Genomic DNA, 12,602 nt, shown 5'->3' on the forward strand with positions numbered 1-12,602 from the left:
ATGGCTCTAGGAACACTGCCAGCCCAAGTTAGCCCGCCCACACCACGTACCAGCCACGGGGGAAGCCGAGCCCCGGGCCCCTCAGGGCCGTGTGGGGAACCGGCGGCCGCTCCCGGGGCCGGCGCCTCGCACCTTGCCTCAGCGCGGCAGCCGAGGCGCGCCCGCGCATGCGCGGCCCGACGGGCGGGAACCGCCGAGCTTGGGGCGGAAATAGCCGAACGTGGGCCGGAAATACCCGAGAGTGTGGCGGAAACGGCCGAAGTGGCGTGGCGCTCGGCGCTCGACCGTGCGGGCCTGGCAGGTGAGGGCGGGTGCGGCTGGTCGTGCCTGGCGACTCCCGGCGTGCCCCGCGGTTGTTGCAGTGTCACGGCCGGCCCGGCGCGCCCGGCCATGAAGCAGGAGGGCGCATCCCGCCGCCGCGGCGACAAGGCCAAGGCTCCCCCCGACGGGCCGCCGCCCGCCCCCCCCGACGTGGAGATGCAAGAGGAAGCGGCGGCGGCGACGACGGCGGCGGCCGAAACCGGCGGGGAGCGGCAGCCGCAGCGAGAGCTTGACGCCATCACGTTGGAGGGTGAGGGGGGGGGGACGAGGCCTCGGGCTGAGGGGAACGGGACCGGAGAGGGGTCCCTGTAATGGTGATCTGTGTTGGGGGGGTGTCGGTTGGGGGTTGTCCGTTGTGGGCGAGAGGGACCAGGATCAGCTCAGGGGAGCCTCCGTGAGGGATCCCTGGAGGAGGAGGGGGGAGGGCTGGGGAATGGGGGGGGCTATAGTGAGGCCGCCGGGGGAAGCGGGGGGGGGGTATCCTTGTAGAGGAGGGGGTAGTGGGGGGATGCCTGCGGGGGAAGGAAGGTGCGGGGGGGTTTATGTGAGGGAGAGGTGCTGGAAAGGGTGTTGGAGAAGGGAATGGGGGGGTCGCTGTGGGGAAAAGGAGTTGGAGGTGTGTTTTTGGGGAGCCGTGGGAGAGTCGCTGTGAGGACGGGGTGTGAGGAGCAGGGGGGACTGCAGAGATGCTGTGGTGGGAGCCTGTGGGGCTGCAGAGGGAGGATGGAGCCCACAGGGGGCATGAAAGGGAAAGGGACCTGTGGAGGGGCCTTCTCTGAGAAGGGACGGCCTGGGGTCAGATCAGGTCACACAGGACACGGAGGCCACACAGCCCCGGTGCCATGAGGGGACAGAGGGACCCGACAGCAGCAGGATGGGGCATGTTGTACCTGGAGGGATCCTGGCGCCGGCTTCGCTCTGGTGCATCCTTCGGCAGAGGCCTCTGGGAGATGCCTGTTGACAGCGCATCCCTTGTGCTCCCACAGATATCAAAGAGCACGTGAAGCAGCTGGAGAAGGCTGTGTCGGGGAAGGAGCCGCGCTACGTCCTCCGTGCCCTGCGGGCTTTGCCCTCCACCTCCCGCCGACTCAACTCCAACGTGCTTCACAAAGCCATCAATGGCTTCTTCACCTCCAACAGCACCGTGCGGGACTTCCTCCTCAGCTTCCTGGAGGAGGTACGGCAGCAGGGGATGGGGATAGGCGACCAGCTGCGGAGGGCACGCTTTTCCCACAACGAGGAGCCACTGTGTGGGGCAGGAGGGCACTGGGAACGGCAAGGGCTTGGGGATGTTTGGGACGTGCTGACACGGCTGCTCAGGAGCGCATGTGAGATGAGATGCATCGCTGCAGCTCTTGGCAGGGATGGGATGGTAGTGCCGGCAGCCTGGGCTGGCTCTTGTGTCACACCTCAAGCAGAGCTGTCACCAGGGTCAGGCTGGGGACAGGCCTCGCTGCAGGCAGAGGCATGAGGAACACTGGAACACTAGGAGGGTGGCAGCGGCGTGGGAGGGACGGGGGTCCAGCACGTCTCTCTCCCCCAGTCCATGGACACGGAAGCAGAGCTGCAGTTTCGCCCGCGGACGGGGAAGGCAGCCTCAGCCCCTCTCTTGCCAGAAGTGGAGACCTACCTCCAGCTGCTTCTTGTCATCTACCTGATGAACAGCAAGAGATACCCAGAGGTGAGATTCCCTGAGCTGCCGGCTCTGAAGCTGAGCTACTCGTCTGGCGCTCCTGCAGCAGGCAGGATCTGGGGAGCCTCAGGGAGCTGCCTGTCTGCAGCCCCACGCTTTTCCCTTTGTTTCGGCTGTGTTTGGAGGCAGCTCCCAGACTCAGCCCTGCAGCCCTGGCAGTCTCTGCTCTTCCTGGGCAGCACTTCCTCTGCTCTGACCTCTCTTCCCCTCCTGCAGGCTCAGAAAGTCTCTGATGACCTGATGCAGAAGATCAGCTCTCAAAACCGCCGGGCTCTTGACCTGGTGGTGGCAAAATGTTATTACTACCACTCGCGCATCTACGAATTCCTGAATAAACTCGATGTGGTCAGGAGGTAGGGTGGGTCCTGGGTGCGGGCTCTCCCCAGTCTTGGTCCCGCGCACCCTGGTGAGCAGGGCTGTTTCTTTCCTCCTCCCTGACACGCTCGCTCCCTTTCCTGCAGCTTCCTGCATGCCCGGCTGCGGACGGCCACGCTGCGCCACGACGCAGACGGGCAGGCCACCCTCCTGAACCTGCTGCTGAGGAACTATCTCCACTACAACCTCTATGACCAAGCGGAAAAGCTTGTCTCCAAGTCGGTGTTTCCCGAGCAGGCCAACAACAACGAGTGGGCTCGGTACCTCTATTACACAGGTGAGATGCAGAGGGTCCCGCGTGGCGCTGGCAGGTCGGGCTGCCCCCAAGATCAAGGGCTCTGGTTCCCCAGAGAACCCGTTTGAGCAGCTGGAGGTGGGGCAGGATTTGAAGCCCCATCCGAGCGTATCCAGTTGGATTCACTCGGTGGCTTTTCCAAACGCCTTCTGCCCTGTGTGAACGCAGGGCGCATCAAGGCCATCCAGCTGGAGTACTCGGAGGCGCGGAGGACCATGACGAACGCCCTGCGGAAGGCACCGCAGCACACGGCCGTCGGCTTCAAGCAGACGGTGAGCGGGGGCAGGAAGCTTGTGGGGTTTGGTACCTCCCAGGTCCCCAGGGAAGCTGCCACCCTCAGAAGAAGGGCTCACCGTCTCTTTTTCTGCTCAAGGTGCACAAGCTGCTCATCGTGGTGGAGCTGCTGCTCGGGGAGATCCCAGACAGGCTCCAGTTCAGACAACCCTCCCTCAAGCGGTCGCTCATGCCCTACTTCCTCCTGACCCAGGGTACGACAGGCCGCTCCTGCCCGCGCTCGGTCCCTCTCTGGTGTCTTGGTGCTCTGAGGGAGCAGCGGGGGTTTCTCCCCTCTTCCCTCGATGGGACTCAGCCGCAGACTCCACCTGGGGAGGAGGAGGCAGCCCCTAAGCAGAGGGGCTGGCGGGCCCGGGAGCCAGCCGTGCCTCGCTCTCCCCACCCCGGCCCTCGCTCCTTCCCCAGTTAACACATTGTCTCCTCCAGCCGTCAGGACCGGGAACCTGGCCAAGTTCAACCAAGTCCTCGATCAGTTTGGGGACAAGTTCCAGGCCGACGGCACCTACACCCTGATCATTCGTCTGAGGCACAACGTCATCAAGACGGGTAGGAGACTGTCGCTGGGGTGTTTGGGGACGCCATCACGGCCGGTACCGGGGGCTTGGCGGGCCTGGGGCTGCCTGGACGGGGGGCTCCACTCTCGTTCCTCCTGCGCAGGTGTCCGTATGATCAGCCTCTCCTATTCTCGCATCTCCCTGGCCGATATTGCCCAGAAGCTGCAGCTGGACAGTCCGGAGGATGCCGAGTTCATCGTCGCCAAGGTAGCTGCCTATGAAGTCCTGTCCCTCTGGGTCCCGGGCTGCCCGCAGCCCCCGGTTCTCGCAGTTGGCCTTGCTCTCCCGCCTCTGCCCAGTCCCTGCAGCGCTCCTTGCCTGGGGCAGCTGCTGGTTTTAGGTTGAGACCCCTCCAGGGGCTGATGGGGACACTCAGGGCACCAAGTCCCCTCTCTGTGCGCTGTGTCCTGAGCCCAGCGCTCCTGTCACAGCAGCCAGCTCCTCCCTTCACTCTAAACTGCTGCCTCAGCCCTCGGAGACAGCGGGTGCCCTGACCACGTGCCCTCCGGCTTGCAGGCCATTCGGGACGGCGTGATCGAGGCCAGCATTAACCACGAGAAGGGTTACGTCCAGTCAAAGGAAATGATCGACATCTATTCCACCCGGGAGCCCCAGCTGGCCTTTCACCAGCGCATCTCTTTCTGCCTCGACATCCACAACATGTCCGTCAAGGTGAGCGCGGCAGGTCCCCGCCTGAAGGGGACAGCAGGGCAGAGATGCGGCGTTTCTCTGCTCAAGCTTCTCCTCTCCCTTTTTCCCCCCCCACTCCCAGGCCATGAGGTTCCCACCCAAATCTTACAACAAGGACTTGGAATCTGCAGAGGTGAGATCTCATCTGGGTCTCGGGAAACGGCTTGTGCTGCACCCCAGTGGCCACCGAGGCCACAGGAAGGACGCGGCTCCTGGCCCCCAGCTGCCACCAAACCTCTGCCTTTGCCTTCCAGGAGCGCCGGGAGCGCGAGCAGCAGGACCTGGAGTTCGCAAAGGAGATGGCAGAGGACGATGATGACGGTTTTCCGTGACCCTCTGGCCTGGCTGTATTTTTTTATTTGTCCCTAGGGAAGATGCTGTCTGAGCGGAGCTCCCCCACGCAGCCCCGGTCCCCCCGTCTGCCTTTCTTTTATAAATACCTGCATGTCTGTACTGTGGGAGGGGGACACGGGGGTTCCCCGGGCCCGCAGCCACAGGCCCTGCTCTCCCGTCCCCCTGCCACCCGCAGCGGGAACCCCCTTCCCCAATAAACAAACATTCTTTTAAGGTTGCTTGTGATCAGTCGTCGCTGAGCCCGGCGGAGGCGCAGACCAGCCCGTGAACTGGGAGCTCCTGGGGCGGCAGGGCCAGGGCAGGCGGGGGGCAGGAGCCGCGGCTCTGCGGGGACCGTGGGTGCCCCCAGCTCTCACAACAATAATGGGGTCAAACTTTGTTAAGCTTCAATTATGACTTTTAAAATAAAAGTTGGAAAAACACCAGCCTGGTGCCTGCTCCTGCCGTGGGTTTGTTGTTGTGTTCTGTTACCTGCTCCCCTCCGCCGGGCTGGGGACGGGAGCCGGGGCCAGCTCTGACCCAGACGCCCCCCACCCCAGGGCTGGATCTGACATCCCGGCTGCGCTGGCAGCTCAGGGACGGGGTGTCGGGGGGCTCTGCGACCCTTGGGGGCCAGCCTGGAGCTGAGCCAAGGGCCCCCGGTGCTCAGTGGCAGCATCTGAACACCGTCCCCTCGGCTGGACGCCGTCTGCTCCGGCCGCGGGATCCTGTTTCCCAAAAGCTGCTTCCTTCTGTGGCCGCAGGCAAAGGCCAGAGCGGGGATTACTGGGACCAGCACCGTGAGCGCAGGTCTGTGCACGGGAGGGGAAAGGGCTGAGCCCCGGCACCCCCTCACCCTGCCGGGAAAGGCACGGGGGGGTCAGGCTGGGCACTCTTTGTGTCCCCCCCCAGCCCCACAGACACCCGCAGCGGGGACAGGGGAGACGCAGCTACCTCGGGTGGGTCCCGCCAGCAGCTGGACTCAGCTGGGCTCACCCTCTGGGGAAATCTGGGAATCTCCCGGCACACCCAGCCAGGGGCCAGGGCTGAAGTGTGGGGCTGCCCCGGGGCCATGAACGCAGCCTGTCCCTGCTCCGGGGCCACCCCGGGGGTCCCTGAGCCAGACCCCACGGCCAGGGCGCAGCGGGGAAGGCGAGAGCTCAGCTAGCGCTGGGGGGGGTCGGATGCAGCGCAGGGGGGACACAGGGACACCCTGGAAGCGCTCGCTCCTTGTCAGAGGCCGAGGGTGCCCGGGTCGGGACCCGGGGGCAGGAAGGGTGGCCACAAGGCAGAATCACGGAAAGGTTCGGGTTGGAAGGGACCTTAAAGACCGTCCAGGGACACCCCCCACCAGATGCCCCCGTCCAACCTGGTTTCGAACACTTGAAGCGCAGCAGGGCGGGCGGCCGGGACAGTCGCCGGGGCCAGGCCGGGCCGCGTTGACCCCGTGGCGGGGAGGGGAGGGGGGGTTGCGCTGGGCCATCTCCGCTGCCCGCGCCCCAACACCCACAGGGTTTCGGCTCCGGCCACCACTTCCTTCCTTGGAAAGCTGACGGGGGCTTTGGGCCCCACCAGGCGCTGATTCACGTCCCCCCCACCCCGATTCCTGAAAGCACCGACCTGCTGAGGCAGCAGCTCCGCTCTAGAAAACAAGGCGATCCCTCAGGCGCTTGAGAACACCAGGCAAAAGCCCCTCGATGGGCATCCGCTCCAGAAGGGCCCTGGCTTTCCCCCAGCTCCGGGGAGGGCAAAGGCAGAACTGGGGGGGTGGGGGGGTTTCTCCCTGGAAATCCCATGACCAGGCTCCGCTGCCGAGGTCCTTTCACGCAGCCGGAGGGCAGAACAGCAGCGCTACCAGGTCCTGGGAAGGGAAGTCATCGTTAGGTTTCAGAGTTAACACCTGCCTTGTGCTGGGCGGGGTCCCAGGTGGAGCTCACGGATTGGCTGCAGCTGCTGGGGGGGGGGGTCGGGGAAGGTGGGGGTCGTTTCCCCAGCCGGAGGCGGGAGCAGCTCCCGGGGGTGTCTCTGCCAGCTGGACCCCTCTGGGTGTGTGGCCCGTCCTGCTGCCCACCCAGACCCGCAGTGTGCGAGGGCAGGGGTCCCTGTCCCCGCCCCCGACCCCATGGCCCGCAGGAGGACAGTGGAGGGACCCAGGCCCAGGCAGGGGGTCGGTGGCGCAGTGAGACACCCTCCCCCCGGCCCCCGGCACAGCCTTGCCCCGGGGTCACCCAGCCTGGACGGCTGTGGGTCGAGCGGGTGCCTCCCGCGCCCCAGCTGGCCCGTGCCAGGCAGGAGCCGGCTCAGCTGGCCCCGGCCCAGCAGATCATCCTGGAAGCACTTGCGGGAACCGGCACGAGCCAAAATTCCCACATCAGGGCGGTGGGGCCGCGGCGGGGCAGGGAGCAGCCGGCTCCACTCCAGGGGCTGCACTGGCAGCCGCTTCCCCGAAGAGGCAGGAGGGGATGGCCTCCGGCCGGAGCAGGGGGGTCGCGCCCCCAAGGTGGCCAAGCACTTGGCACGGCACAGGGGGATGCATGGCCCAGTCCCGCGGCACCCAGCCGGAAAGGATCCGGCCCTGGGGTGCTGAGCCGGGGTGCCCTGTCCCTGGGAAGGCACCTGGACAGGGTCTCACCTTGGCCACCTCCGGCCGGTCCCGCCATCGTGACGGTGACGCCGCCGGTGCCCGCCCTGACACCGGGGTGAGGGGCTCGGGCAGCGGGCGGGGGCGATGTCCGCGTGGGCTGGGGTTGGCGACGGTCCCAGAGGGACACCGGCTGTCAAAAGCCACCATCCCTTCACCCGGCCACCTGCGCGTGACCCTGCGGCGCTGGGCAGTGGCCAGCGCTGCCGGAGCCCCGCGAGCGGGTTAATGAGTCACCGAGTCACCGCCAGCACCGCCCCAGCGCCCGACACCTGCCCCGGTGCCAGGGCTCCCCCGGGCGCCTGCTGCCGCACCGAGGGGCACCGCGGCCCCGGGAAAGCCCCACAAGCAGCGAGGTGTGGGCAGCGGCCGGGAGCACCCGGCTCCCGGGATTTGCATGTTGGTGATTAAGGCAATGAAGCAATCGACACTGTTGCCACATCAGTGTGAATCCCCGGAGCCCGCTATAAATGCCCTAATCGATGAGGCCGCGCAGAGCCGGGGCAGGAGCGAGCTGTGCCGGGCACTTGCAGAGAGGAGCAGACACCGAGACGGGCACCATGTGCTCCCTCACCCGTGAGTACCCGCAGCCCCAGCACCCGCCGATCCCGCTGCACCCACTGCTCCCACTGCACCCACTGCACCCACTCCTCCCCCTGCACTCACTGCACCCACTCCTCCCCCTGCTCCCAGAGCACCCATAAATCCCACTCTACCTGCATTGCCCGCTGCCCCTGAGCACCCACAGCACTCGCCGCACCCGCCGTCGCTGCGCACCCAGAGCCCGCTGCCCCGTGGGGACGCAGGGAGCGCCCGGCCGCCGTCCCCCAGTTGCTCTCCCCCTCCCCGGGCTGCGTTGGTGCCCCCATCCCCGGGGAGCACCTGGTTGCTGAGCGCAGACCCCGGCGCCGGGTTGGGGACGGGGGTGTCGCCGGGGTGGGTGCTGAGCCGCTGTCCCCCACAGGCACGCTGGCGCTGCTGGGCGCGCTGCTGTGGGCGCCGTGGCGGGCGCTGGACGGGGCGCCGCTGGCCGAGCTCTCGGGGGACCAGGATTTCCAGCTCTTCCTGCACAAGAACCTCGAGTTCACCCGCAAGATCAAGGGGGACGTGGACGCGCTGCAGCACGCGGTGGTGAGTCCCGGGTGCCGCGGCGGGGGCGGACGGTGGCCGCGGGCGCTGCGGGGTCGCAGATAAGGTGACCTTCCCCTCCCCGGCCTTATCGTCACCGTGAGGCTGGGAGCCAGCGGCGTCCCCTGCGCCCCGGCCTCCCGCCGCACCGCGCAGCCCCGGGGTCCTGGGGCACCCGCAGGGGCCGTGACCACGCAGAGCCCCGCTGCTCCCTTGGGGACGCGTGGGGACCTCCCCGGGGCACGCACCGCCCGAGGCAGCCTCGCCGCGGTTTGTTCTTGTCCCGTCCCCATCTCACCGGGTGGCGGGTTCACCCCGTCCCCTCCCTCCTCCTGGGTGGGCTGGGGGGATTCCCCCACCCCAGGGACGGGGTGTCGGGGGACAGCGGGGTCCTCCAGCCACCCTGACCTTGTCCCCCTCGGCCGCAGTGCGAGACTTTCCAGCTGTGCAAGGAGGAAGAGCTGCTGCTGGTGCGGCAGGACCTGGGCATCCCGCAGGCGCCGCTGGAGCAGTGCCACAGACGCACCTTCCAGGCGGTGAGTGACGGCAGCTCATCCCTGCCACGAGCTGGCCGGTCTCAGCCCCGCCGGCTCCATCGCTGCTTGGGGCAGCCCGAAGCCCTGGCCGTGGCTCGGGACGCGGTGGCCGGGCTGTGCCGAACCCCGCTGACCCCGCCGTGCCCGCCCGCAGGAAGCCTGCTTCAGCCAGATCCGCGATGGGCTCCGCACCTACCAGGGCTCCCTCGCCGCCGTCCTGAAGCTGCTGCCGGCACACGCCGGGCTGGTGGAGACCCTGCAGCTGGACGCTGCCAACCTCTCCTCCAACATCCAGCAGCAGGTGAGGGGGCGACGGCGGGGGGTTGGGGGAACGGGGTGGGCACGCGTGGGGTCTGCAGCCCCGGGGATATGGGGAGGGCACGGCAGGGATGTGGGGTCTGCATCCCTGGGGGAACGTGAGGGACAGGGAGGGCACGGTGGAGACATGGGCTCTGCATCCCTGGGGGACACGGGGGGACAGGGAGGGCACAGGGGTACGTGGGCTCTTCATCCTTGGGGGACATGGGGGACAGGGAGGGCACAGGGGGACGTGGGCTCTTCATCCCTAGGGGACACGGGGGGGCAGGGAGGGCACAGGGGGACGTGGGCTCTCCATCCCTGGGGGACACAGGGGGACAGGGAGGGCACAGGGGGACATGGGCTCTTCATCCTTGGGGGACATGGGGGGACAGGGAGGGCACAGGGGGACGTGGGCTCTTCATCCCTAGGGGACACGGGGGGACAGGGAGGGCACAGGGGGACGTGGGCTCTGCATCCCTGGGGGACATGAGGGGACAGGGAGGGCACGGCAGGGACGTGGGCTCTGCATCCCCCGGCTCGCACCAGCTCCGCGGGCACTGCCTGGCTGCTGCCATGCTCCCGGGGCATCTCCGGCTCCGGAGCTGACGCCTCTGCCTCTGCCCGGCTGCAGATGGAGGACCTGGGCCTGGCCACGGTGACGTACCCCACGGAGGGCCCCGGCCCCCTCCCCACCTTCTCCTCCAGCTTCCGACACCAAGTCGGCGGCTTCTTCATCCTGGCCAACTTCCAGCGGTTCCTGGAGACGGCGTACCGGGCGCTGCGGCACCTCGCCTGCCTCTGACACCCGGCCCCGCACCCTATTTATTGATGTCCCAGCCTGAGCGACCCTCCCCCTTTTCTGCCTTTTTTATTTTTTTTTTAATATTTATCGCTATTTAATATTTATATGGCTGGGGATGCTCCCCCCCCCCCGCCCATCGGTCCCTCAGCAGGGCGGCCGGCCCTGCGCTGGCATCCGCGCACGGGTATCTGTGCGCGTCATCACCCTTGTTTAATATTTAAACAGAAGCGTATCTCTGCTATGAGGTCCGGGAGCCGGGCTGAGCCCCGGCAGCCGCCGCGGGCATCGCCTGTGCCTCAGTTTCCCCATGGCTCGCGCAGGGCGCCGCGGGCACCCCTGCAGCATCCCACCCGTCCACAGGGAAACCGTCTTCATCCGCGGATGAAGATCCTTCGGAGCAGCATCTCGCTGCCGGGACAGCTCCGACAGGTGTTATTTTTACTAGGCATAGTTACATTAATTAATATTTATTAGCCATTAGGTAAGGAGGTGGGAGGGGAGGACGGAGGTGCCGTAGGGATGCAGCAGCCTCCCGGGATGAGGTTTTTCCAGGGGAGCCCCAGCACCTTCGCTCTGCGGGCGGGCGGCCCCCTTCCCTGCCAAACTCGGTTGTATTTATTGCAGTTTAACTTATTTGCGCCTATCTCCTGGCCCGGGGTTGCGGGAGGGTTTGGGGAACGCGCAGCCCCGGTGCAGCCCCCGCTCTCGTGGCTCTGCCGGCAGCTCCCACCTGCCCACGCAGCCGTATTTGCGTATTGGAAATTTCACAGCCTGCCCCGGCGGGGGCTTTTCGAGCCCTGTGTTTTGTACTGTATTTATTGCTGCAGCTGGGTGAGCCCCAGAAGAAATACATGCTATTTTTTTTATATATATATATATATATATGCGCAATAAAAATGGAAATAAACTCTATTTTTGCTCCAACGTCCGGGCTGTCTGCCTTCCCTGCCGTCTCCCGCCCGCGTCGGGGGATGCTACGTGGCCGGGGTGTGGGGACACAGGGACAGAGAGATGGGGCACGGGGGGGGACTGGGCTCATTTCCACCGCAGTCGCTGGCAACGGCTCAGCAGTGCCCAGCCCCGGTGGCATCCCCGCCCCCCCTGGCACAAGCCCCCCGGGGACGGGAAGCAGCCGCGGGGTGCAGCCGCCCGGGGGTGGCAGGTTCCTCCCGCACCCGGCAGCGCCGCTTGGGCAAGAGCCGATTCCTAGAAAGCGCCAGAGCCTGCGCCGAGCCGAGGGCGGCAGCCCAGGGCCGCGGGAAGCAGCCCTGGCACTGGCACCGGCACCCGCCGGCAGCTGGGGTGGGGGCTCACCCCCCCCCACAAGGCAGCGCAGAGCACCCCCCTGCTGGGAGGGCGAGCACAGGTGTGATGAGTGCTCAGGGCTCTGCGGCAGCGGAGCCGACCTGGGCACTGTGCCCTCACCGCGGGCCCTGGGGTTGGTGGCAGGGTGGGGGGGGGTGGGGGCGGCCATCCCTCTTTTGCTGCTGCCGCGATGGGAATTAGCCCCAGAGCCGCCCAGGGATGTGCCTGGAGCCCTCCCGGAACCACCACGAAGGGACGGGAGTTCCAGCAGCGAGAAAGGCCAAGGTGGAGGGGCAAACGGACATGCCCCAGTGAAGCCAGGCGGAGCCAGGAGACCTGGGCATCTCCCCCCGCCCTGGCAAGCCCCCACTGCCATCCCCAGCCGGCCCACGGCCTCTCCCCGCGGGTGTTTGGCCACCCCGGGCTGTCCCTGCGCTCCCAGGCTTGCACCAGCCCCGCTTCCTCCCACCGGTCCCATGCTCACATCCTGTGACCACCGGCATCCCCGCACTCAGCCCAGCCACGGCGGAGACAGAGCCGAAGCCAAGCTCCGGTGGGTGCCAGGGGGTCCCTGTTCCTTCCCCCATTTCCCCAGCCCTGGGAAGGGGCAGGCGCGAGGCTGCAGCCCCACTGCCACCGTCCCACACACCATCGCCACCGTCCCACTGCAGGGAAGCCGCTGCTGCCCGTGGTTGTTTGGCCGCGCACGCTGCCCGCGAGCGGCAAGCACCATTGCTCCTTCCTCCCCGGCCTTATCAGCGCTTACAGGAAACCCCTTCTCCCGGCTCCAGCCCTTTCCCGGAAGGCTGCTGTGGGGTTGCTGCTGGCAAATATTGACAGAGCAGGGGAGGCCAAGAGCACCGGGTCCTGCTCTTTGCTCCGAGCTAACGGTAAAGAGCCGCTCCTGGGCCAGCAGGCGCTGCCACCGGGCCGGGGCAGAGGTGCCTGGGCAGGTCGGTGCCAGCTCAGCCCAGGACTCATGCCCGAGTCAGGCCCAGTGGGGTGCAGCACCGGCTGCGGCACGGCCCGGGCACCGAGCCCTCCGGCATGGCAGCCCTCGCCCTGCTCACCCTCCACCCCGGTGCATGATGCAGCCCTGCCGCCCGCTCTCCGTGTGTGCCAGCCTGCTGCCGGGTCGGGGCCAGACTCCCAGGAGGCAGCAGGATGCCCAGGTGGGCGATGGCCAAGGAGCGGCCATCACCCGCAGCCACCCCGAGTGCAGGTAGTCTCCTCCACCGACCGCATCGGGGTCTCTCCCTCCAGCAAAGGCCAAGCAGGCAAGAGCCGACATCACGCCGGGGAGCGGGCAGGGGTCAGGCAGCCCCTGACTCACCC

The 12,602-nt window shown here is 67.1% G+C and overlaps 2 protein-coding genes across 2 annotated transcripts; both read left to right on the forward strand.

Moving 5' to 3' along the window:
- Positions 1-252: 252 nt before the first annotated feature.
- PSMD3 (proteasome 26S subunit, non-ATPase 3) lies at positions 253-5,001 on the forward strand. Its single transcript, XM_063354619.1, has 12 exons — positions 253-571; positions 1,308-1,498; positions 1,865-2,002; positions 2,231-2,367; positions 2,476-2,666; positions 2,853-2,956; positions 3,058-3,172; positions 3,405-3,524; positions 3,636-3,739; positions 4,049-4,204; positions 4,305-4,355; positions 4,477-5,001. The coding sequence occupies exons 1-12, from the start codon at positions 391-393 to the stop codon at positions 4,552-4,554; spliced, it is 1,566 nt and encodes a 521-aa protein (XP_063210689.1). The 5' UTR covers positions 253-390; the 3' UTR covers positions 4,555-5,001.
- Positions 5,002-7,692: 2,691 nt separating this feature from the next.
- Positions 7,693-9,962, forward strand: CSF3 (colony stimulating factor 3). The gene is made up of 5 exons (XM_063354773.1): positions 7,693-7,772; positions 8,161-8,327; positions 8,753-8,860; positions 9,015-9,161; positions 9,792-9,962. The coding sequence occupies exons 1-5, from the start codon at positions 7,757-7,759 to the stop codon at positions 9,960-9,962; spliced, it is 609 nt and encodes a 202-aa protein (XP_063210843.1). The 5' UTR covers positions 7,693-7,756.
- The last annotated feature ends 2,640 nt before the right edge of the window (positions 9,963-12,602 follow it).

The sequence above is a fragment of the Chroicocephalus ridibundus genome, chromosome 17 (assembly GCF_963924245.1).
Source record: "Chroicocephalus ridibundus chromosome 17, bChrRid1.1, whole genome shotgun sequence".
Taxonomy (NCBI): domain Eukaryota; kingdom Metazoa; phylum Chordata; class Aves; order Charadriiformes; family Laridae; genus Chroicocephalus; species Chroicocephalus ridibundus.

Bases quoted from the DNA above. Each gene is read 5' to 3' on its own strand.
- CSF3 (XM_063354773.1), top strand. The intron at 8,861-9,014 runs GTGAGTGACGGC...GCCCGCCCGCAG, and splicing joins ACAGACGCACCTTCCAGGCG to GAAGCCTGCTTCAGCCAGAT. The intron at 9,162-9,791 runs GTGAGGGGGCGA...GCCCGGCTGCAG, and splicing joins CCTCCAACATCCAGCAGCAG to ATGGAGGACCTGGGCCTGGC.
- PSMD3 (XM_063354619.1), top strand. From the start codon at position 391: ATGAAGCAGGAGGGCGCATCCCGCCGCCGCGGCGACAAGGCCAAGGCT. The intron at 572-1,307 runs GTGAGGGGGGGG...GTGCTCCCACAG, and splicing joins TGACGCCATCACGTTGGAGG to ATATCAAAGAGCACGTGAAG. The intron at 3,740-4,048 runs GTAGCTGCCTAT...TCCGGCTTGCAG, and splicing joins CCGAGTTCATCGTCGCCAAG to GCCATTCGGGACGGCGTGAT.